Source organism: Stigmatopora nigra, chromosome 4, assembly GCF_051989575.1.
Source record: "Stigmatopora nigra isolate UIUO_SnigA chromosome 4, RoL_Snig_1.1, whole genome shotgun sequence".
Lineage (NCBI taxonomy): Eukaryota > Metazoa > Chordata > Actinopteri > Syngnathiformes > Syngnathidae > Stigmatopora > Stigmatopora nigra.
The window spans coordinates 16,598,280-16,622,463 of NC_135511.1; the positions used below are offsets into that span (position 1 = coordinate 16,598,280).

A 24,184-nucleotide genomic window follows, 5' to 3' on the forward strand; every position below is an offset into this window, starting at 1 on the left:
TTTTTTTTACCAACAAAGTAACTTATGAATAAAATCCACTTTGGCTAATAATTGCTATCGATTTAGTATGTTTTTGAATGAACTTTTCATTTCAAATCACACTTTTTTAAATTACTTTTTGTGTGTTTTTGGGAACGAATGTGTGTTTAAACCAGTGTGTTAAACCCAAGTTATCGCATTTAAAGTTAATCTAGAATAATTGTTGAAGTGTGCAAAAAAAACTGATCATTTTTTTTTAGATTCAGTGTTTCAATTATATTTTAGTGCTACTTTATTGCTTATCTTTTATATGCTCATCAAGGCTTAATGTTCACGTAAAACACACCCGTCATGTAATATTTTGATGTAAATTATTCATTAAATGGCTCTAACATTTCTTTAAACGATTTTTGGAAATACTTTTATGTGGTTAAACTTATAGTTTCCTATTTTAAAAGTCGATACACAGCCTTTTTCATTTGCTATTGTTTTTAATTTGTTAATAACGGATGTTTAGCCCTATTTTGAGCCTTTCTGCAGTTCCATTTTTGGCCACCAGGCTTCATTCGATTTCAATACCATAGGTCTCTATCTTCAAGGGTTTTGGGATGTGGTAGAAAACCAGAATACCCAAGAAAAAACCCACACAAGCAAAGTAGAACATCCAATTCACACAGGAAGGTCCAAACTGGGATTAGACCTTCGATCTCAGAACTGTTAGGCCGGCATGCTAACCACAATAGTACGATTATAATGAAAAATATTACTACTTTATGCATGAAAATGAGTTTTTTTTTGAAGTACCGTATTTTCACGACTATAAGGCGCACCACATTATAAGGCGCATCCTCAATGAATGACATTTTTCCCATATATAAGGCGCACTGTATTATAAGGCGCACTGTATTATAAGGCGCACTGTATTATAAGGCGCACTGCATTATAACGCGGACTGGATTATAAGGTGCACTGTCTATTTTGGAAAAAATTTAAGACTTTTAAGTGCACCTTATAGTCGTGAAAATACGGTAATTGCTATTGACTTCCAGGTATGAAGCACTCACTACTTTACAGTCACCTCTAGAGCCAGCCATTGTTGATGTTTTGGATTTTTTTGTATAAAATCTTGCAATGGGGGAGGAGCTATATGATGGAAGATGTTGTAAACTATGATGGCATCCGCATATTTAACAGTATTGTTTCAGTTCAGGCGTTTGTGTTTTTTTAATATCCGACAGTGGTGGTTTTTCGTTTTTGGTTGTCTGTTTTTTTCCATATATAAGGCGCACTGAATTATAAGACGCACTGTCTATTTTGGAGTAAATTTAAGACTTTTAAGTGCGCCTTATAGTTGTGAAAATATGGTACTTAGTAAATTCTTTACCTTGCCCAAGTCTCTGGGAATTTTGCTGTTCTTGTTGTTGCTGCTGTCTCCTGGCCAACTTCTTCATCTAAACCAAAGAGAGAGAGAGATTCAAAGTTGTGAGCAACTCCCCAAACTAACAGACAGTATTTAATTTTTTACAAAGGCAGCTTTGGTGCTCTTCACCCTGACTTGAACTGCATCAAATCTGCATCAGAGTGCATTTCATTGTCAAGAATCAAAGACTTTTCACAAAGATAGTTATCAGCCCGAGGGAGGGCGTCGACATTTAGTGCATCAGTGTGCTAGATTTGCAAGTTCAAGTGATATTTCTTCCCTTTTTTTGCATTTGTAGAAAGAATGTAGTGATAACTTGAACACACAGTTTGGGTGATTTATTTTCTGGGTTTTTTTGTGTGTAAATTCAAGGTTAAGAAAGGGCTGTTTTTTTACACAAATGACTTTGGTTTCTCCCACCTTGGCTCTTTGGTTCTGGAACCAAACTTGGACCACCCGAACGCTGAGTCCCGTCTCTGCAGCCAACGTCTCTCTCACCTGAAGACGGCACGTTAGGGCATCGTGAGTAACATAAAAATATCAATGATAACATCATGGTTGAATACAGATGTGTTATAACATTAATTTGGGTTTAGGGAACCTTACAATGATGCTTTTTCAACTTTTTGCTGCTGGTTAGTTGCCATTTTTGATGTGTTTAGGGACCTGTAAAGTGCATTTGTAATATCTCAAAACTCTATTTATTTATTTTATTTTATTCAGCTCAAAAGACTGATGTTTTCAAATGTTTATAGTTGAGGGGGGGTTTTGTTCATTTACTATTAAATGGGAAATTATAGAAAGAATCAATTATGGGCATTGGACAGAAGCAAATGAGCATTTTTGGAGAAAATAGCGCAACTCTGGAAATTTGACATTAAAAATTTGGCTCAAAAAATAAAATCGTTTTCAAATTTGCCCAAAAAATGACCAAATCTTGACCTTTACATCATCTTTATATACCTATATGTATATATATTTTTTACTTTTGAGGTTTTATCGTAGATATCTTTAGAAATGATCAAAAGTGATTCGAACCAACTTATGTTGTGGTGACCGTTCATGAAAAATATAAAATACATTTTTCATTGGATAGTCATTAATAGTGTTCTTTATTTAGGGTTAGAAATGTCAAGCCATACTTTTTAGGCCCTGAAAATGTTGAAATGAGGCTATGTATTTTAGCAGAGACATTGTCTAAAGCACAGGTGTCAAAGTGGTGGCCCGGGGGCCAAATCTGGCCCGGCGCATCATTTTGTGCGGCCCGGGAAAGTCAATCATGAGTGCTGACTTTCTGTTTTAGGATCAACTTCAAATGAAGAGTATATATGTATATTAAATTTCCTGATTTTCCCCTTTTAAATCAATAATTGTCATTTTTTAATCCATATTTTCTTAATTTTTAATTCAAAAATCATTTTGTAAAATCTAAAAATATATTAAAAAAAAGCTAAAACAAACATTGTTTTAGACCTATAAAAAAACTGAATATTCAGGGCCTTTAATCCAGTTCTTTTAATCCATTTATATAAAAAAAATCTAAATATTATATCTAAAATGGTCCAGCCCACATAAAATCAAGTTGACGTTAAACCAACCCGAGTCTGACACCCAAGTAATCACCCCACATGTCCAAATTACTTATAAAAGACTGATACCCACCTTCCTACAAGGTTTTGAGGACACCTCAAAAGAGGCCTTAAAAGCTCGTCTCTGCTGAGTAGTCAAAATGGTCCTGGGTCTTTTAGGTCTTCTTGGATCCTTACTGTCATCCTTGCCTTGGCTTCCTATACTTCCTTTATCAGGCTTAATATCCAACTCCTCATCGTCACTTTTTTCTGCAAAAAAACCCACAAAAAATGTGTTTGAACTAACTCCACCCATTTTTTTTGTCCGTGACAGTCGACTGATGAATCCAGTTTGGTTCTTTTCTCTTCCAGGAAGATTCACACAGTAAAAACGCATAATCAAAAGGAAAGACATATGTTTTGAATATGGTGTTATCAATTAGTTTCAGGAGGGAAAACTGCCATATGCGTGATTGCGCTTGGAATCTACAGCACGTGCTTGGACGGCAATGTTAAAGTATGTCCATTTGTCACTAAAGTGGACATTGTGTCATTTGTAACATATTGTGTTCAGCTTTAGTTGGTTTGCACAAAATCAATCTCTGATAAGAATATAATGTTAAGGGTAAGAAAGGCAATGCTAAATAAAACATATGGGCAATTTATCTTCTATAACGGAATAGAAAAAAAACTTAAAAACTGATTTTTTAGTTAACCACAACAGGATATTTGGCCGAAAAAAGAAAGTGAAATTCTTAGAACACTTTATCATTTTGTTCCTAAAAAAATATAAAATAAAATGGGCCTAAATGTAAATCACATACCTGTCAGGTTATACATTTTTTTTCCATATTTTATACTTTTTTTATCATTTCAACATGTGTACACCGTATAGAAAATTATGGGAAAAATGTATAAAATATGGAAAAAACTTATAAATTGACAGGTATGTGATTTTTATTTAGGTCAGTTTTATTTATTTATTTTTTGGGAACAAAATGATAATAATCTAAGAATTTGAGTTTCTTTAAAAAAATAAGGTAAATTTTTTTGTAATACCCTTTTACCCCTTAACTATATAAATATAGCACGTCAGCAAGCAATGTACCCATAAATCAAGCTATCAGCATCATACAGCGCCATCTACATAATATTTAATTCCGTGCATACACAAGGCGCACTGAATTTTTGGGCACCGTGTTCACTTTGGGTAGAATTTTAGACTCTTAAGTACCGTATTTTCACGACTATAAGGCACACCGCATTATAAGGCGCACCCTCAATGAATGACATTTTTTCCTTATATAAGGCGCAGTGTATTATAAGGCGCACTGTCTATTTTGGAGAAAATGTAAGACTTTTAAGTGCGCCTTAAAGTGGTGAAAATAGGGTAATTGCTATTGAATTCCAGGTATAAAGCACTCACTCACTACACAGTCACCTCTAGAGCCAGCCATTGTTGATGTTTTGGATTTTTCTGTATAAAATCTTGCAGTGGGGGAGGAGCTATATGATGGAAGATTTTGTAAACTAAGATGGCATCTGCATATTTAACAGTATTGTTTCAGTTCAGGCGTTTGTGTTTTTTTAATATCCGACAGTGGTGGTTTTTCGTTTTTGGTTTTCTGTTTTTTTCCATATATAAGGCGCACTGTATTATAAGGCGCACGGTCTATTTTGGAGAAAATTTAAGACTTTTAAGTGCGCCTTATAGTCGTGAAAATACGGTACACCCTATATGAGTAAATATGTATATTTGTAAGATTTATTATCACTTAAGAGGAATTCCAATCATTTATAAGGGGAGTGATTGGCTAAGGTTGACAGAAATGGAATATTCTCCACAAGAAGCACACGTGATGTCTGAGCTTTTTAACTACATTTGTCAATAGCAAATATATATTCTGGCTCCCCCTAAGGTTAACCTCTTGTTCATGTCTCCATCTTACAACTTGGAGTCATGCACAATAGGGCTTCCGACACGCTGGGCCGTGAACGTACCAGGATGAGACCGAGTAAATATTTAAGTTAATAAATAAGTTGACAAAAGTGGACATAGGCACAGATGTATTTGACAAATTCCCTTGCTTTTGTGCACGTTTAAATGTGAGCCAGATGGTAGTGAACAGTGAGACTTGGCGAAATGCCTTATTGTGTGTGTGTGGAGGCTATAGGCGAGGAATAGTCCAGCTGATAAGAGTCGAGATGGCGGCTCACTTCAGGAAAAGGCCTCCCAAATCCTTCTGTCACTCACCGTGATACAGTGATTTAATTCTTTCCAGCACCACAAAACTGCCCACGCAAGGAGAGCTTTTACTACTACAGAGAGGCTTGGATCTATTTCCTACTGTATCATAAACTTGGGCTTGCTGTATGAATTAGAATGCTAGAAAAATAACAGCTTGTGTAATATTGGAAGCTTTCAGTGGAGAATGATGTGGGTTAAATTGCAGATGTTTAGGGATAAATGGATGTTTTCTGTCTTTTTTAGATACTGTTTTTTAAATGAGTATTTATTTTAAAGATAAAGGGTAATAACAGAGATTGGAAATACTGAAAATCTTTCGTAGTTTACTAAGATAGTCCTAGTAGGAAAACTACTAAATATGCATTTTGTATTAAAATCAGGAATAAGAAAATAAGTAAATCAAACATTGTTTTTTTCAACAACTTGGTACATTAATAAAAATTTAAATTTTGTTTTTGGCTGGCCATTTTAAATTATCTTGACGATTCATTTTGAAACGCAAAATCATGTTTTAAATAGGTTTTGTATGTTGCACATTCCAATACAAAATATGATTTTTTTTGGTTATTCTCAATATAATCCCAATACAAAATGTTTTTTTGTTTATTCTCATTATAATCCCAATACAAAATATATATTTTTTGTTTAGTATTCTCATTATAATCCCAATACAAAATATATATTTTTGTTTTGTTTTCATTATAAACCCAATCCACAATATGATTTTTTGTTTATTCTCATTATAATCCCAATACAAAATATATATTTTTGTTTATTCTCATTATAATCCCCATACAAAATATGTTTTTTTTGTTTATTGTCATTATAATCCCAATCCACAATATATTTTTATTTATTCTCATTATAATCCCAAATACAACATATTTTTTGTTTATTCTCATTATAATCCCAACATAAAACATTATTTTTATTTGTTTGACATTTCTCATGGACTAAATTAAATCATTTTTTTTCATATACACACAGCATTTACTCCCTCATTTCTCCATAAAAAAAATAAAATAAACCAAAATATTGAACACCCCTCACCAGTACAGTTTTTACCTTCAAATTATCACACCACTTAAAAATGCCTTAACTCAAAACCACCCACATTGAAGTACACACGCCAATAATCTCTTTTACATTGCAATTTACGGCTCTAGATATTTGACTATAGCTCACATTGCGGCGTTGGTGGGCGTTTAGCAAGCAAAGGCGACTTGGCCCAAGTTAAACCTCGGGATTGGCTGTTAACGCAAAGGAACGGCACGCACAAACGCCAACGCCCGGGTGTGATCTGATGGTCGCAATGTGGTGTTGTTCTCACTCTAATGCGAGAGCACGCAAGTAACTCACCTGAGTCTGAGTCATCCGGGCTGACCGAGCTGAGCAAGTCTTTCTCCCTTTCGTAGTCGACCTTGCACAGAAGTTGACCTTCCTTCAAGACAAACTCGTCACCTTTTCTCAGTTGGCGGTCGCAAACGCAGCAGCAAAAGCAGTTCAGGTGGTAGACGCACTCCAGGGCTCGCATTACAAACTCTGTCGGGGCTATTTTCTCCAAGCAACCGCTGCATTTGGTTGCAAACAGCCTGTGGATCAAGAAAAGGACATTTTGAATGAATAAAAATGCAAATTTTGTGGAGAAAAAGGTATAAGGTTTTAGAGCAAGGGTGTCAGACTCGGGTTGGTTCGTGGGCCGCATTAATGTCAACTTAGTTTCATGTGGGATGGACTATTTTAGATATAATATTTAGATTTTTTTTTTAATAAATGGATTAAATGAAGTGGATTAAAAGCCCTGAATATTCAGTTTTTATAGATCTGAAACAATATTTATTTTAGATTTTTTTTAAATATATTTTTAGATTTTACTAAATTATTTTTGAACTAAAAACACAGAAAAAATGGATTAAAAAAATGACAATTATTGACTTAAAAGGGGGAAAATCAGGAAATTTAATTTACATCTATATTCTTCATTTTAATTTTATCCTAAAACAGAAAGTCGGCACTCATGATTTACTTTCTCAGGCCGCACAAGATGATGTGGCGGGCCAAATTTGGCCCCCGGGCCGCCACTTTGACAACCGTACTTAAGACAATGTCTGTGCTAAAATACATGGCTTGACATTTTCTGTTTACATTTTCATTTTAATTTGATCCTAAAACAGAAATTCGGCACTCATGATTAAAATGATGTGGTGGGCCAAATGATGTGGAGTCAAGGACGTGAATGGAGTGCTCTACACAAAAATCGTAATTACTTAAGGGCAGGAATCTTCAGAAAATAACAAAGACTTGGCATCACATAATAAAAATCAAACCTGACATAGACGCCATGGGGTAACTAGGAACTTGGCATGGAAACTTGGCATAAATCAAACAAGGTAGACTATCCATCCGACAAAGACTAACAAACACACAGGTTTTAAATAGACAGACAAAGGTTGATTCCAAAGTACACACACCTGACACAAGTGGTGAAAATCAAACAAACCAACCAACTAACCTTAACACAGACCTGATATTCCTTTGATTAATGTTACTAGACACCAAAGAGTAATAACCTAGAATCTAACATGATGGTGATCAAGATTTCCTATCCGCAAAATTCAAAATGAGTCAGATATCATCCAAGAATCCATGACTCACTGGATGTCACATCTCCTTTAACGATCTGACATCATGCTACCACAATCACTCCAATAACTTTATCTTCCATTGTGGTCATTTCGCAAGATATTTACATTGTTTATTAGTATCATATTTTCACGACTATAAGGTGCACCGCATTATAAGGCGCACCCATAATGAATGAGATTTTTTCCATATATAAGGCGCACTGTATTATAAGGCGCACTGTATTATAAGGCGCACTGTATTATAAGGCGCACTGTATTATAAGGCGCACTGTCTATTTTGGAGAAAATTTAAGACTTTTAAGTGCGCCTTATAGTCCTGAAAATACGGGAGTTGCTATTGACTTCCAGGTATGAAGCACTCACTACACAGTCACCTCTAGAGCCAGGCATTGTTGATGTTTTGGATTTTTTTTGTATAAAATCTTGCAGTGGGGGAGGAGCTATATGATTGAAGATTTTGTAAAATAAGATGGCATCTGCATATTTAACAGTATTGTTTCAGTTCAGGCGTTTGTGTTTTTTTAATATCCGACAGTGGTGTTTTTTCCTTTTGGTTTTGTTTTTTTCCATATATAAGGCGCACTGGATTATAAGGCGCACTGTCTATTTTGGAGAACATTTAAGACTTTTAAGTGCGCCTTATAGTAGTGAAAATACGGTAAATGTAAGCCATTTAATTGGCGCTGGCCTATCCGGAAAAGAAGCCACATAAAAATGAAGCGGGAAAGCGGTGATCGCGGTTGACGTCGTCCAGCCGTAAAGCTAAATTTATTAGCGTCTTCTTTGTTTGCCGTGGTCAGGAAAGACAGCTGGCAACCGCCTATCTATCTATTTGCGGTGAACATCAATTTCATTGTGCCATGCAGGGAGGCAACCAGAGCACTATTTAACATCATCGACTGTTTCGGGGCAAGGATGAGCGATGGTGGTGATGAATATAATGTGTAAATATGAGAGGAGGCGGCTTTTCTTATGCTAATTTTTTGTTCTAGGTGCTGATGGAGTGCTGATAGGGAGTGTGTGTGTGTTTGTCTGTGTTAACACGTGTATGAGTAGCTACCGGGCAGCTGTATGCTTGCTAGACCAAGAAAAAAAATGTGGTTTCTATTGTTGGGTGTAGGATAAGGGTGTCAGACTCGGGTTGGTTCGCGGGCTGCTTTAATGTCAACTTGATTTCAACATTTTAGATATAATATTTAGATTTTTTTTATATAAATGGATTAAAAGAACTGGATTAAAAGGCCTGAATATTCTGGTTTTTTATAGATTTAAAATAATGTTTATTTTAGATTTTTTTAAATATATTTTTAGATTTAAAAAAAAATATTTTTGAACTAAAAACTGAAAAAATGATTAAAAAATGACAATTATTGATTTAAAAAGGGGAAAATCAAGAAATTTAATATACATCTATACTCTTTATTTTAATTTGATCCTAAAACAGAAAGTCGGCACTCATGATTTACTTTCCCGGGCCGCACAAAACTATGCGGCGGACCCGATTTGGCCCCCGGGCCGCCACTTGGACACCTATGTTCTAAACTACAATACAAAACCGCAACTTTTTTCCAATGATCACTATTAAATCAACATTGTTAGTTGATATATTTAGATTTCTAGGATTTTTTTTAAATAAAATGTAATCTACATAAACACAATTTCTCAATGCAAATTTATCTATACATTATTAGCTTTCCCTAAACCTGGCCAGAATTGAAAAAAAAACACCTTTAATCTTCATTTATTACAGTAAATGAAGAAGATTACAACTCAACTATGGAAAAAATTCTTGAATAATCCCCCCCAAAAAAACAACCTTGGCACAATTCTGCCACCAACAAACATCCTGCCAAAAATTATCACTTCCAAAACAAAACCCAACTGTTGCCTTTCCCTTTAAAAAAATAAACCCAAACTAAGATTTTTCCCACAAAGAAAAAAAAGGGTAAAAACCAAGCATAATCTCAAATAAAAAAAGTGAATATCCCCGGACTAGTTTCCCCTTTTTTTTAGTAGGATTAAGAAGTATTACATGCTAGGATCAGTGTAAAGAAGTGATGAATCTGTCAAGAAGCAGTTCCCAGCTCGAATGTTTAGCTAATGATCGTCGGCTTAGACTAAGAAAGTGCAAAAAAAAGTTGAGGAAATGACTTGTTAGCCCAGTTTTGCTACGTCTAGAAGTGAGGTACTTTTTCCTCAAATCTTCTCATCTGGATGAAAACATTCTCATTCAACCCCTTACTCTATTCTTCTCTTCCATACCCCGAGTCTAATCTTGTAATCCATTATTTTTCTATTTCCCCTCTCTGTCACTTTGCATTATTTTTGCTGCTGTAATTCCTATTTGTCCTATTCTGGAATCTTCCTGTCTTGCTTTTGTCTTGTTTTCTAATCCGGACTTTCTGCCCTTGTGTTTTCAAACCCCTTTGCTTTCCCCAATTCTCTACACAGGATTCAGATGGAATAACCATGCATGACGCCCTTCTTCTATGGCAACCACACCTCCACAGGAAGGCCACGGCGACTTTTCGGATGGCCAGAGAAGGCCTTTTGAGAAACTGGCAGCAGAAGTAAATCCTTCTCTATGGAACAAGGAGAATTAGCAGGGAGTACTGGACTAGGGATTTAACCCTACCCCTATTTCTTTGAAAAGGCACAGTCGGACCCACTCCTGCGGCTCGCCACAATCAAACAGAAGAAGAGTGGGGAGGTGGTCGGTGGGGAATGGGGGGCGGGGGGGGGGGGGGGACACAAACTCCCTTGAATGACAAGCGGTGGATTGTGGAGGAGCCTAATCCCACTTTAATACCTTTCCAAGTTCAGCTGCTAAAGAATGCTCTTTAAAACAACACCGCTGTGTGAGCAGTGAGGGTTGACCCAAAAAGGGGGGCAGAGGGGGGGTTGGGGGGGGGGGGGGGGGGGGGTTATGCCATTCAACCTCCATAACATTACCTGATTAGTGGGTTTGGAGGTCCGGGGATCACTGGGCCAACATGACAGCAGGGGGGTATTGGAAAGGATGTAAAAAAATAATAATGGGGGGAAAAATTATTTTGTGTTTGTAAAGGGGATGTGGTAATGTTACAATAGATCAAATCTGGAGAAGGATGTCTTATTTTACACAAAAAGATGACAGTGCTGTATTTTCACGACTATAAGGCGCACTTTAAAGTCTTGAATTTTTTTCCATAATAGACAGTGCGCCTTATAATCCAGTGCGCCTTATATATGGAAAAAATAGAAAACCAAAAAGGAAACAGCACCACTGTCGGATATTAAAAAAACAAACGCCTGAATGGGGTCAATACTGTTAAATATGCAGATGCCATTTTAGTTTACAAAATCTTCCATCTTATAGCTCCTCCACCACTGCAAGATTTTATACAAAAAAATCCAAAACATCAACAATGGCTGGCTCTAAAGGTGACTGTAAAGTAATGAGTGCTTCATACCTGGAAGTCAATAGCATTTACCGTATTTTCACGACTATAAGGCGCACTTAAGTCTTAAATTTTCTCCAAAATAGACAGTGCGCCTTATAATCCAGTGCGTCTTATATATGGAAAAAATGTAATTCATTGAGGGTGCGCCTTATAATGCGGTGCGCCTTATAGTCGTGAAAATATGGTAATTAAACTTGTATCAAATATAAAAATATTCAGTAAAGTTGCAGGAAATATAGACACGTGTTTGTGGCATAATAGATTTTTTGGGGTGTATTTTTATAATGTAGGACAACTGCATGGCAGTTTTGAGATTTTGGATTAATTTCCAAGGATTTCAGTGGTCTATTACCGTATTTTCATGACTATAAGGCGCACTTAAAAGTCTGAAATTTTCTCCAAAATAGACAGTGCGCCTTATAATCCAGTGCGCCTTATATATGGAAAAAACATTAAAATGTTTAAGTCATTGAGGGTGCGCCTTAAAATGCAGTGCGCCTTATATATGGAGAAAAACATTAAAATGTGTCATTCATTGAGGGTGCGCCTTAAAATGCGGTGCACCTTATAGTCGTGAAAATACGGTATTAAAAATGGCCACTTGGCGATTGGCGCAATCATTTGTCAGAGTCGATGAACCCAATCGAGGACGAGTCGAGAAAGAGCAGACGAGGGATTACAGGTATGTTGACACAGGATTAAAAAGAAGGACGTGATGAGTCCTACGGGAAACAGACATGTGCTGAGATAGGGGCTTTTTTTTCTCTCTTTCATTTAGGAGTCCGGTGAGAGGCCTGAGTAAATATTGACAGCTCTCTGTTTGAGATGCGGCCATTGATCCTCAGAGTAGGCGCTCATCCCTTGATCCGTGCGCTCAGGTGTGGGAGGAGGAAAGCCAAAGGCGGGATGGGAATTGATGCTGGTGGTCCGAAATGTGACAGTGGGTGTCGTATTACATGGAGTTAGTTGGTGTGGAGAGTAAGGGGTGTCAAACTAAATTTGCTTGCGAGGCAGCTTGGAGTGAGAGTTTTTTTTCGGAGGGATGCTAGGTCTGACAAATGAGTTGTCAGGGTTAATGGATTTAAAGCTTTTCTGATGGTTGGTAGATCAGTAAAATGTATTTAATTCCCCTTTTGAGCCCATAAACAGCATTTTTTTTATTCAATGAATTTTTTTCACTGCATTATAAGGCGCACTGTATTATAAGGCGCACTGTATTATAAGGCGCACTGTATTATAAGGCGCAATGTATTATAAGGCGCACTGTATTATAAGGCGCACTGTATTATAAGGCGCACTGTCTATTTTGGAGAAAATTTAAGACTTTTGAGTGCGCCTTATAGTCGTGAAAATACGGTAATTGCCATTGACTTCCAGGTATAAAGCACTCACTACACAGTCACCTCTAGAGCCAGCCATTGTTGATGTTTTGGATTTTTTTGTATAAAATCTTGCAGTGGGGGAGGAGCTATATGATGGAAGATGTTGTAAACTAAGATGGCATCTGCATATTTAACAGTATTGTTTCAGTTCAGGCGTTTGTGTGTTTTTTAATATCCGACAGTGGTGGTTTTTCGTTTTTGGTTTTCTGTTTTTCCATATATAAGGCGCACTGGATTATAAGGCGCACTGTCTATTTTGGAGAAAATGTAAGACTTTTTAGTGCGCCTTATAGTCGTGAAGATACGGTATGCTAAAATTCACATTTTGGGGGAATTCAAAATCTTTAGTAAAGTCTTTTTTGGAATATACCATATCGTCACGACTATAAGGCGCACTGCATTATAAAGCGCACCCTCAAAGAATGACACATTTTATTTTTTTCCCATATATAAAGCACACTGGATTATAAGACACCCTGTCTATTTCGGACAAAAAAATCAGACTTTTAAGTGCGCCTTATAGTCGTGAAAATACGGTAAATATTAGAAGACACAACCAGGAGAGAAAAAAGTCTTCTATGGAAGGCAAAGCCATTAGGGATCGGCACTTATTTTGTCTGATGAACACTTCAGGTTGGCCAAGTACAGCTGAGAGACTTCAGCATTTTTTTTCTCTTTCCATTCTTATTCTTCTCCCCTTTTTTTTTACAGGCACTCTAGAGAACTATGCACTTTCCCTTTGAACAGATTATAGGCAACTTAAAGTGTGACAACATCTTAAGCTCTCACCACATGTTGCCAATGATTTCCCCTTCTACAGACATTACATTTAATGCTTCTGCTGGGACGATAACCATCAGGAGGACGTTTAGGGACGGAAAAAAGGGGAAAAACGTTGGGCGTTGACTAAGGAAGTCGTTCATTGTCATGCTAAAGTTTAGCAACGACGCGATTTTATGGAAAAAATACCAGAAGGGTCTTTTTTTGGGGGGGGAAAAGTACGCTTTGGCCTTCTTGTGTTAGCCATTCTCATCCGAGCCTGAGGGGATGAGGATTATCCCCGGCAACAGCTGTAAACTATTACTTTTGGAGATTGTTTTGGCTAGGCAACCTGCGGCCACGCCAATCAGGATAGGGTGTGACGTGACGATGGGGTGACGGGTCAGGAGAATGGATCGCGATAGAAGATGGGTGACACGCTATTGGTCGGTTGGAGATGCAGTGTATGGCGATTTTGGGAAAACAAAAACATTTGGAAAATGTGTTTGATTTCAGTTATGTTATGAGGACAACAGAAAAGGGTCATTTTTTGTACTATTTTGCGATTTTGGGAAAACTAATGCTTGGAAAATATCTTTGATTTCAGTCATGTTATGAAGACACCATAAAAGGGTCATTTTTGGCTTAAAAAAATCCATTCCCTTGCGAATGAAGCAAATTTTTTTACTGTTTTTTTATACTTTTTATAACTTTTATACTTAATACTATGAAACTTGGGTAAATTTCACTTAAAGTAGAAAATTTTTGATTCCAAGATGCTTGAATTAAGATAATTATACAATTATTTAATTACTTAAAGTGACCATATTATGTGCAATAGTCAAACCCTGAAATTTTAAAATCAAAAAACTGAATTTGGTTAATACAAACATTTTTTTGGATAATAAAAATGAGGTAAAAAGTTAGACTTTGAGACATTTGTACTTAAAAAAATATATCTAATTCTACAGTCACCCAGAAATGGAAAATTTCCATGTTTAGCTTTAATTTTAATGCTTTTATGGAGCTATTAAGATACCTTTCCCTTCAGAACAATCAAATTAATCACATTTCATCCTCAAATTCATCTTTTTATCAATCAAATTAATGATTTATAACCCTTAATTTACTAATATAGGAAAAATTGACCCCATGTTTACAAAGTAATATCGAACACCTTGTTGAATCCGCCTTAAAAATCATGCAAATTTGTTGTCATTCTCAACTAAATCTCTTAAACTCTTCAAACTTTGACTTAAACGCATCTAGGTTCAATAATTTAGAAAATATTAGCAAAAATACTTTGCCAAAATACACCCATTGCATATTTAAGGCCGTAATTTTAACCCTAATGCGAAAACCTCAGGGTTCAGTAGAGCATTTATTAATAAAACTAAACTAAATAAATGTATATCTATATATAGTATATGCATATAAAAGCAAAGCAGCCATGTTTGTTTTAGATGATCCGCATTTCTCATTGGACTTTACATTCATGGAGAGTAATGAAGCCAAATAAAAAGTGCCATCCTCCTTCTCCCTTGGGCAAGCTCCAGTCAGTTCTAAAAGCTGCTTAATCACCATCCCGTGCTTACTACATTAGCATAATAATGGCCTTTAAATTGAGGCTCTTTGTTTTTTAATTAAACTCCCAGCAGGTAAAAGTAAAACACATTAACCAGAGACGTGTAGTACACCGTTAATAGCCCAATGGCGCTTCTTCATCACCACGCGGGGTTATGCTAGCGGGCGGCGAGGGCCCGTTAGGCCCTCCGAGACGACTTTACTGGCCGCCAAAAAAGCGTTGACGTGTCAAAAACATCAGCGCACGTGCCTGGCGATTTCGAAAGCGAACATTTCGGGAAAAAAACGGACTGAACGGATCTGGACCGGATCTGTAACAACACACGGTCGACAGTTAGCTCGAAGCTAAGTGTTTTCCAGGATCATCTATCCTACAATCCCGCCGGTGTGAAAATAAATATGGCCGTTTGCTTTTGGATAGGCAGCGTGAGGTTTCTGGAACGGAGGAATGTGCGGCTCTTGAGACGACGCCGTCTGATATCTACGCGTGGCGCAGCTGCACAAAGAAATCCTAAACCTTCATTCATTATTCAAATGATGTCATTTTGGCGGCGGCGCATTTGGGCTTGCGCAAAGCCCTGAAACATGCGGGCGGCTTTTACGGGTTAAATATGCCAAGTGTCTTGCGGCCTACGAGTTTAGCATGCACGCAATTATGTTACAGGGGAGGGACGGCTATGAAAGTGGCAAGAAATGTCTTGTGATTTTGGAAAATACAAACATGGCGTCAATGATCATATCACGCATGATTTACTGCCTAATAAGTTGGTTAATGGCCTACAAAACAACACTAAAAACCAATTTATACCACTTATAAGCAAGTATTGATAGTATTGGACAGAAATCCAAAAACCAATCACCACTGTCAAATATTTACAAAAACACAATCGCCTGAACTGAAACAATACTCTTAAATATACAGAACTTTGTGTACAAAATCTTCTAACACAAAGCTCCGCCCCCACTGCAAGATTTTGAAACAAAAAAATTACATCACTTTAACAAGGGCTGGCTCTATAGGTGACTGTGTATTAGCCTTCAAAAAGAGTACTAAACAGTGGCGGTCCATGGATTTCCTAGTGACGCCTTCAGCAAAAACTATTTTATGGCTATAAAACCTATACTGCAGCTACATCTGCGACACATAAAAATAATCAATAATAACCTCATACAATTGAAATATTATTCAGGAATATAGCCATATTTTACTCACCAAAAAGATAGAAATTAGCCCTTTGATACAATCTTACATATTTCCATATATATATAAATATATAGTGGTAGCTCTACATATGAGTAGCTCTACCTACGATATGCTCGAGATACGAGGAAAACACATTTTAGTTATATAATTACACATTTTAGTTATATAATTACACGTTTTAGTTATATTATTACACATTTTAGTTATATTATTACACATTTTAGTTATATTATTACACATAATATTACTATTTAACCACTAGTTATGTCTTACTTTGGTAATATGTGTCAAAATAGAAGAAATAAGACATTTTGTCCAATCCAAAATCCTGTTTTTGGTGTTTTTTCAGAGGATTGAAACATAATAATTAGTTTTTAGTTCATTTCAATGGGAAACATTCGATCAAGTTACAAGAAGATCGACATACGAGCTCAGTCCCGGAACTAAATAAGCTCATATGTCGAGGTACCACTGTATATGTTCATTAACATAAATATGTTAATTATTAAGTGCTGTACCCCTATTTAAATAAATCAAACTCAAGTGAACGGCTGCTTCTCATTCACATCTATCTACTAATGAGTCTAAGGAGAAAATAGGATCTGTGGCTTTTCTTAGGGTGGAAATAATCCTTCTTCCCAACCACACAGGTAGAACAAAGCTAACGGAGTGAAAGGGACAGTGTAGTGGGCAATGGAGGAGGCTAAGTACACATCCAAATACAAGAGTAAGCAGGGAAAGGCGGGCACATGGGATGCTGTTTGGACAGCTGGTGTTCCCGAGGATGTAAAATGGGAGCAACGTCGCGTCGAAAGCTTTGTTGTTGTTGCTACGTTGAAATAAACGGGGAAATTAAGTGGCCGTTTAAAAAATAACGATGGTAAAAGGATGTGGAATCTATTTTTATTGGCAAGTTTGAAATGGAGAAGTCATAATTTGGAGGTTTTCAATCTTCATTAGCTTTATGTTCATGTTTTTTTTTATGGAAGGACTATTAGCAGGTTTTTTGGATATGTCGTTAAGAAAATCTAATGAAATGCAGGAGGACAAATGAATATTGTTTGCCGTACTTTTTTTTATGATAGAAATAAAATCATTTTATAATCAGCTATCCCTTCAGTGTCTTTTTGGGTTGGAAAGCTTTCCCTAAGCCTTCGGTTTTTTTTTTTTTTGACTATTTTTTTTTTTGAGATCCTTGACTTGGTTTTATTTTCTTGATTGATTAATCAAAAACATCCTTGGTATACATTGTTACATCACTATAGTTCAAATTGATTTCATGTGGGCCATTTTAGATATAATATTTAGATTTTTTTTTTAATAAATGGATTAAAAGAACTGGATTAAAAGCAACATTAAAAACAATGTTTATTTGAGTTTTTTTTTTTTTTAGTAAGGGAAATTTCTTTTAGTAATTTGTTTTTAAATTTCTAAAAGGAAACCAAGTATTTCTTTAATGATTGTCTATATTAAAGTGGAAAACAGAAAATATTTTTTAGATATTACAATTTTTTTTAAACTAAAAACACAGAAAAATGAACTACATTAAAGGCCCTGAATATTCAGTTTTTTATAGATCTAAAAAAATGTTTGTTTTAGCTTTTTTTTATAATATTATAAAATTTGACAAAATTATTTTTGAACTAAAAACACAAAAAAATGATTAAAAAAATGACAATTATTGATTTAAAAGGGGAAAAAAATCAGGAAATATAATATACATCTATAATCTCTATTTTAATTTGATCCTAAAACAGAAAGTCAGCACTCATGATTGACTTTCCCGGGCCACACAAAATGATGCGCCGGACCAAATTTGGCCCCCGGGCCGCCACTTTGACACCAGTGTCCAAAACTACAATACATAAAAAATTGCAAAAATTCAGCAACCTTATATTATGAAAAAATACTCTGCAATACTATAAAAATAGCAATAATAGAACAACACAGATCAAGATATGACCAACAAAGCTCCATTGCTAGAATACATCACTTATATATTCCTAATGTATTTTCTCTTTGTCCTCTGATTCCAAACTAATATGCATCAGCTAACAATTGAAGGGGTTTGGTCTGCTTGACGAACCACTGGGAGCGATTGCGGCTTCTAAAAGAACTGCGAGAGTACAAAGAGTGATGGCTACAATAAGGTTAATGGCTATCACATGTTATAGAGCTCTAACTGACTGTATAACTGCACACAGAAAACACGGTTCCCCCTTGTACAACTTTCTTCAAATCCCAACCTTTACAACACAAGAGAGGCGTAGATTTATCCTCGTGTTTGTTTTGCTATTGCACTTTCGCAGTGCTCTTAAAATGGACTACCTTATACGAGTTTCGTATTTTGCCCACTGTAGGATCTTTAAACACATGTACTCAAATACTAAAAGCAGGGCACATATCACCTAAGTCGTAAAGTGAATTTATTATCTATGTAATATCAAAGCTGCCCAACAACAACAAAAGAAAAATAATGAGCCAAAATGCCGAAATGACAAGCCTTGATTATGTAAGCTTACAAAATTTCAATTTAACGACGCCACAGTTAAGTATTCCTGTCTCATAAATCAAAGCGGGCCGCGTTAACGTCAACTCAATTTCATGTTGGGCAGGACCATTTTAGATATAATATTTAGATTTTTTAAATTTTTTATAAATGGATTAAATGAACTGGATTAAAGTCCCGGAATATTCAGTTTTTTATAGATCTAAAACATTTTTTTTTAAAATCTATTTTTAGATTTTACAAAATTATTTTTGAACTAAAAACTGAAAAAAAATGATTAAAAAATTATAATTATTGATTTAAAAGGGGGAAAAATCAGGGAATTTAATATGCATCTATACTCTTCATTTTAATTTGATCCTAAAACAGAAAGTCGGCACTCATGATTTACTTTCTCGGGCCGCACAAAATGATTTGGCGGGCCAGATTTGGCTCCCGGGCCGCCACTTTGACACCTGTGGTATATATGATTATACCTGTTAACCTTGGCCAACTCCTCCGCTTAATAATGATTACAATTCTTTAATAAACTGTACAAACGCAACATGGTACATATTTACTCACATAGGGCACACTTAAAAGCCTAAAATTTGCCCCAAAGTGGACTTGACTTTGGTATGCACTCAATTCAAGATTCTGTAGATATCGCTGTATGATGCTAACAGCTTGATTGTCTGGGTACATTGCTTGCTGACGCACTATGTGGAAGGGAAACGCGGCTCCGCATATCATATCACGATATTAGCAGACGACAATGACGTTTTTGTCTGCTACCAGTGACTGAAACGATCCGGATTAGAGCCCAAATGTGTAAAACAAGATCGTTTTTGACAAAAAACGGACTTAATTTTTTTTAAATAAAAACATACAAACGTTGCTATACATCGTACAAAATTTGAAATGAACGGAAAAGTTTAAAATATTCCCCAAAATGGACTTAACTTTTGTATGCACTCCGTTCAAGACTCTATAGATTTCTCTGTATTCTCTGTAGCTTATTTTGACTATTTATGTAGCCAAATATGTAAAACGAGATCGTTTTTTTTTTTTTACCAAAAACTGACCTAAAAAACAAAAACATAAAAAAGTTGAACTGATCGAAATAGTCTAAAATTTCCCCCAAAGTCAACTTAACTTTTGTATACACTCATTTAAAGATTCTATAGATGTTGCTGTACGACGCTAATAGCTTGATTGTGTGGGTACATTGCTTGCTGACACACTGTGTGGAAAGGGAATGCGGGTAGGCATATTATGCTTGAAACATGACAATATTAGCAATGGAGAATTTTCGTCTGCTAACAGTGACTGATTTGATCCGGATTAGAAACCGGTTTATCAAAAAACTGATTTAAAAAATAATTTAAAAAAACATAACATTGTTATACAGCGTACACAATTTGAAATAATCAAAAAAAAATCTATAAAATATGTTAAGAACGTCTAAATTAACAGATATGTATATTTCCGTTGAAAATAAACGTCCCGATTCAGTGGCGTAACGGTTAAAAAACAACATTTGTATTAGAGGGCTTTATAATTACTATTGACCCGGAGGTTGTGGGTAGAGGAAATAAAACAAACAGTAATATGAGGTGTTCTAAAGCACAAGTCTGCAAATATGCAAAGACGGGGTCTGGTGGAGAGCATCGTGCTTTGGCTTCTTTTCTTCACTCCTAATCTGGGGGTCTACACAATATTAAGACGGCTTTGGAGCCACTTGTGACCCAGCTGTGCACTAATGAAAAATTCCACAGTGCTGCGTAGAGGCCAATGGAGCTTGACCTCTTTCCACCACGACGCAAGCCGTGTCCATCTTGTGGAGTTTACCAAAAGGGTTGGAAGATGCTGGATTAATCGGGTATCAAAGAAGAAGAAGAATAGAAGACAATCTGGGAAGGCTACGGAAAGGCTACCGATGCGTTCCCACTCTTTTCTTTCTTTGGAATCTTCTGTTCTTTGGTTGGATTGGCGGAAAATAGAGTGTTTGAGCAGGTTTTAATGGGCCCGGATGAGCTGGAGATCATGGTGAATGACACAGCTTCTATATGAAGAGCTCTGTTTGCTTAGGAGAGATTGGGCCTAAGTGTAAAATTAGTTCGGAGAGAGGAAGGGAATTCAATGCTGTTTGCCAGATTGGGATTGGATGTGATGGTATATTCTACACAGACTCTTAATCTCAGAAGTGAGCAATCACAATATATAGTAATATGTCTCAAGGTCATTTTATATAATTGAATATGCCGGAAAAAAACATAAAAATCGCAGAAAATATATATTTTTCTTTCCTTTTGTTTTTTTTAGATTATTTTTCCCTTTAAATTTTTTTTACTGATTATTGGAGTTTAGTTTTTTTAATTTTTAGAAATTTTATGATTTATTTGAAGTTGATTTTCTATGATTTTTTAAAGGATTTTCTTGGTTTTCTCACTTTTGCAACATTTTAATCTATATATCTATGTATATATTTTAATTTTAATTTTATATTTAATTTACTTGTGGGTGCAAATAGCAAATGATCCACTAAATTCTTCATAAAATATACAGATAAATAATATTTTTAATGTTTTAACTTCTCATTTTTCATTTCACTACATTTATTAAATATAATAAAACACTGATCAACCTACTACGAACTTTCATTTAAAAATCCATTAAAAAACATGATTACAAAGACAAAAAGATTAAAAATTATATATAAAAAACTGTCTTTGTCATATATATCAAATTTTAAGAATGCCCCAAAAATACCTCCATTAAAAATTATATTACATACTTTAAAAAATCCAATCCTAAATTGACTAATTTAACCATCTATTAATGCCTCAAGGGAATAAACTCCATATAATGAAAGTTGCCATTTAAAAACATAAGCTAAAGAAAATGAAAAATAAACATTCCCTTGAAAAATAGAATGCTAGAAAAAACCCTTTGGCTAGGGATTAACATTCAGATTAGCATTCAATTAATAATATATTTGAATTAGTGATCAGTAATCCTCTTCAAAGCACAAAATCCTGAGATTAGCAGGTGTTATTCTAAAAAGCCATGCTTCTTTTTTTTTGTCCCAACGTAGCTACACTAGCCAAACAAATATGTCTGAAAAGCTGACGTGGATGTATGGCTGTAACCGTGGTGACCAAATGGTAGTTAGGAGCCTTGGAGAAAGACTGCAGTGTTGGAATGTGTCAAACAGACACTTTGCATACACACACACACACACACACAGCAAACCAAAAAACCTGCTGTTTCACTAAAGAGTATCAGCCACATTATTAAGACCACCTACAAGGGTCTTAAGTCTGAGAGATGGAAAGGATATTTTCTCTTATCATAATAACATCTTGTCTGGAGAAAAAAAATGCACAACCCTAATAATATATCTAAAAAAAATCCAATGTCAATCAAAATATTGTGTGTTATAGATTTTGGAAAAATAACTGAAATGCTTTAAATATTCGTTGAACAAACACTAATTCTAGTTTGAAGGGTTTTGAATGAGCTAATATTTGAATATTAATTAATGGCAAACCCAGCCAAATAATGAGAAAAAAAGTGCGGCTTATAGTCCCTAGAATACAGTACGGTAGGGGAACCATAATACAACAACGATCAACAATCGTATAGCGCGCAGTAAATAAAATCCATTTTTTTTATACTCCTTTCCCCATGATGGCGCCGTTTACGCGGCACCCAATGACAGTAGCTCTGTCTATTCTTATATTTTTTTGTGTTTTACAGCAAGTTTTACATGAAAAATTAAAGGGAACATTGACTTGGAGCAACTTGTAAGAAGGAGTAAGTACATATTGTTGTTTTTTGATCATTTGTAATATTCATATCAGTACCGTATTTTCACGACTATATGGCGCACCGCATTATATGGCGCACCCTCAATGAATGGCATTTTTTCCATATATAAGGCGCACTGGATTATAAGGCGCACTGTCTATTTTGGAGAAAATTTAAGACTTAAGTGCGCCTTATAGTCTTGAAAATACGGTACATTCAATTACCACAAACTGAAGTCAAACTACAGTAAATTAAACCTAACATGCCCATTTTTTTTAATACTCTTCTTCCAACACATGAAATCTAATCACGCCCATGTTATTTTTTTTGCCCACTTCTTGAACGCCACTGCATCAATTTTGTTACACTTGTAATCAATAAAATGCATTCAGATTCTGATCCAATTGGCAATATCGTTATGGAATTCACTGAACATTAAAAACTTGGCAGTAAAACTAGCCGTTGACATTTGGCAGGCCCGAATAAGGCCTTTCTTACAACTACATATGGCACAAAGCAGTTATTTAGTGACATTATCTACAGTATGATTGCCATTTTTTACCAAAAACCTGCACCCAATCAGATATATTTGTGTTAAATCATCACATTCAGTCTCGAACCCCATCCAACTAAAGTTTCCATGAAACTATTTGTCTTAAAGTACTCAAGCATGCATAAGAAGTTTTCTGACAATATTTTTTTCTTGACTTTCTTTCATAAACCCTACCATGACCTCTCCCAATCGTACAAAAAGCAAACCCCAACAAGAACACTTCTCTGGCATGTGTTTGGCGGGGTGTAAAATATCATCCCTCCAAGCTGAGAGAGAACAGGTTCGACAAAATTCTAACCTTAACGCAGAGCCTCGGAGGCAAAGAGTGGAATGGCAAAAGCATGGCACGGCACGCCTGCTCACTTCACGAACCAACTGACAATGTTTCTGCGTGGCCCTCGAGGCGCTGACTTGGAGTCAGTTAAGTGCCGCTCTTGAATTGACTACCTTATAACCCTTAACACAACTTGATGTTTTCTTTAAACCCTGCAACTGATCCTTTGGAAGTTACAGACTAAGTTAATAATGCAGTTGGTATCCAAAATATACGAAGTACTGTATTTTCACGACTATAAGGCGCACTGCATTATAAGGCGCACCCTCAATGAATGACATTGTTTCCATATATAAGGCGCACTGGATTATAAGGTGCACTGTATTATAAGGCGCACTGTATTATAAGGCGCACTGTATTATAAGGCGCACTGTATTATAAGGCGCACTGTATTATAAGGCGCACTGTATTATAAGGCGCACTGTCTATTTTGGAGAAAATTTAAGACTTTTAAGTGCGCCTTATAGTGGTGAACATACGGTAATTGCTATTGACTTCCCGGTATGAAGCACTCACTACTTTACAGTCACCTCTAGAGCCAGCCATTGTTGATGTTTTGGATTTTTTTGTATAAAATCTTGCAGTGGGGGAGGAGCTATATGATTGAAGATGTTGTAAAGGCATCTGCATATTTAACAGTATTGTTTCACTTCAGGCGTTTGTGTTTTTTTAATATCCGACAGTGGTGCTTTTTCGTTTTTGTTTTTTTCCATATATAAGGCGCACTGGATTATAAGGCGCACAGTCTATTTTGGAGAAAATTT

General features: G+C 35.8%; 1 protein-coding gene across 5 annotated transcripts in view; it reads right to left on the reverse strand.

Annotated features, from left to right (window-relative positions):
* Window positions 1-24,184, reverse strand: part of lmx1bb (LIM homeobox transcription factor 1, beta b) — a 158,128-nt gene that overhangs the window by 3,662 nt on the left and 130,282 nt on the right. For all 5 annotated transcript variants that reach the window (XM_077714955.1, XM_077714953.1, XM_077714954.1 and 2 more), the window contains 4 exons: window positions 6,575-6,807; window positions 3,062-3,237; window positions 1,820-1,897; window positions 1,364-1,430 (listed from right to left, as the gene is read on the reverse strand). In XM_077714955.1, the coding sequence (XP_077571081.1) occupies window positions 1,364-1,430; window positions 1,820-1,897; window positions 3,062-3,237; window positions 6,575-6,807 (554 nt within the window). The remainder of the gene's footprint in view (window positions 1-1,363; window positions 1,431-1,819; window positions 1,898-3,061; window positions 3,238-6,574; window positions 6,808-24,184) is intronic.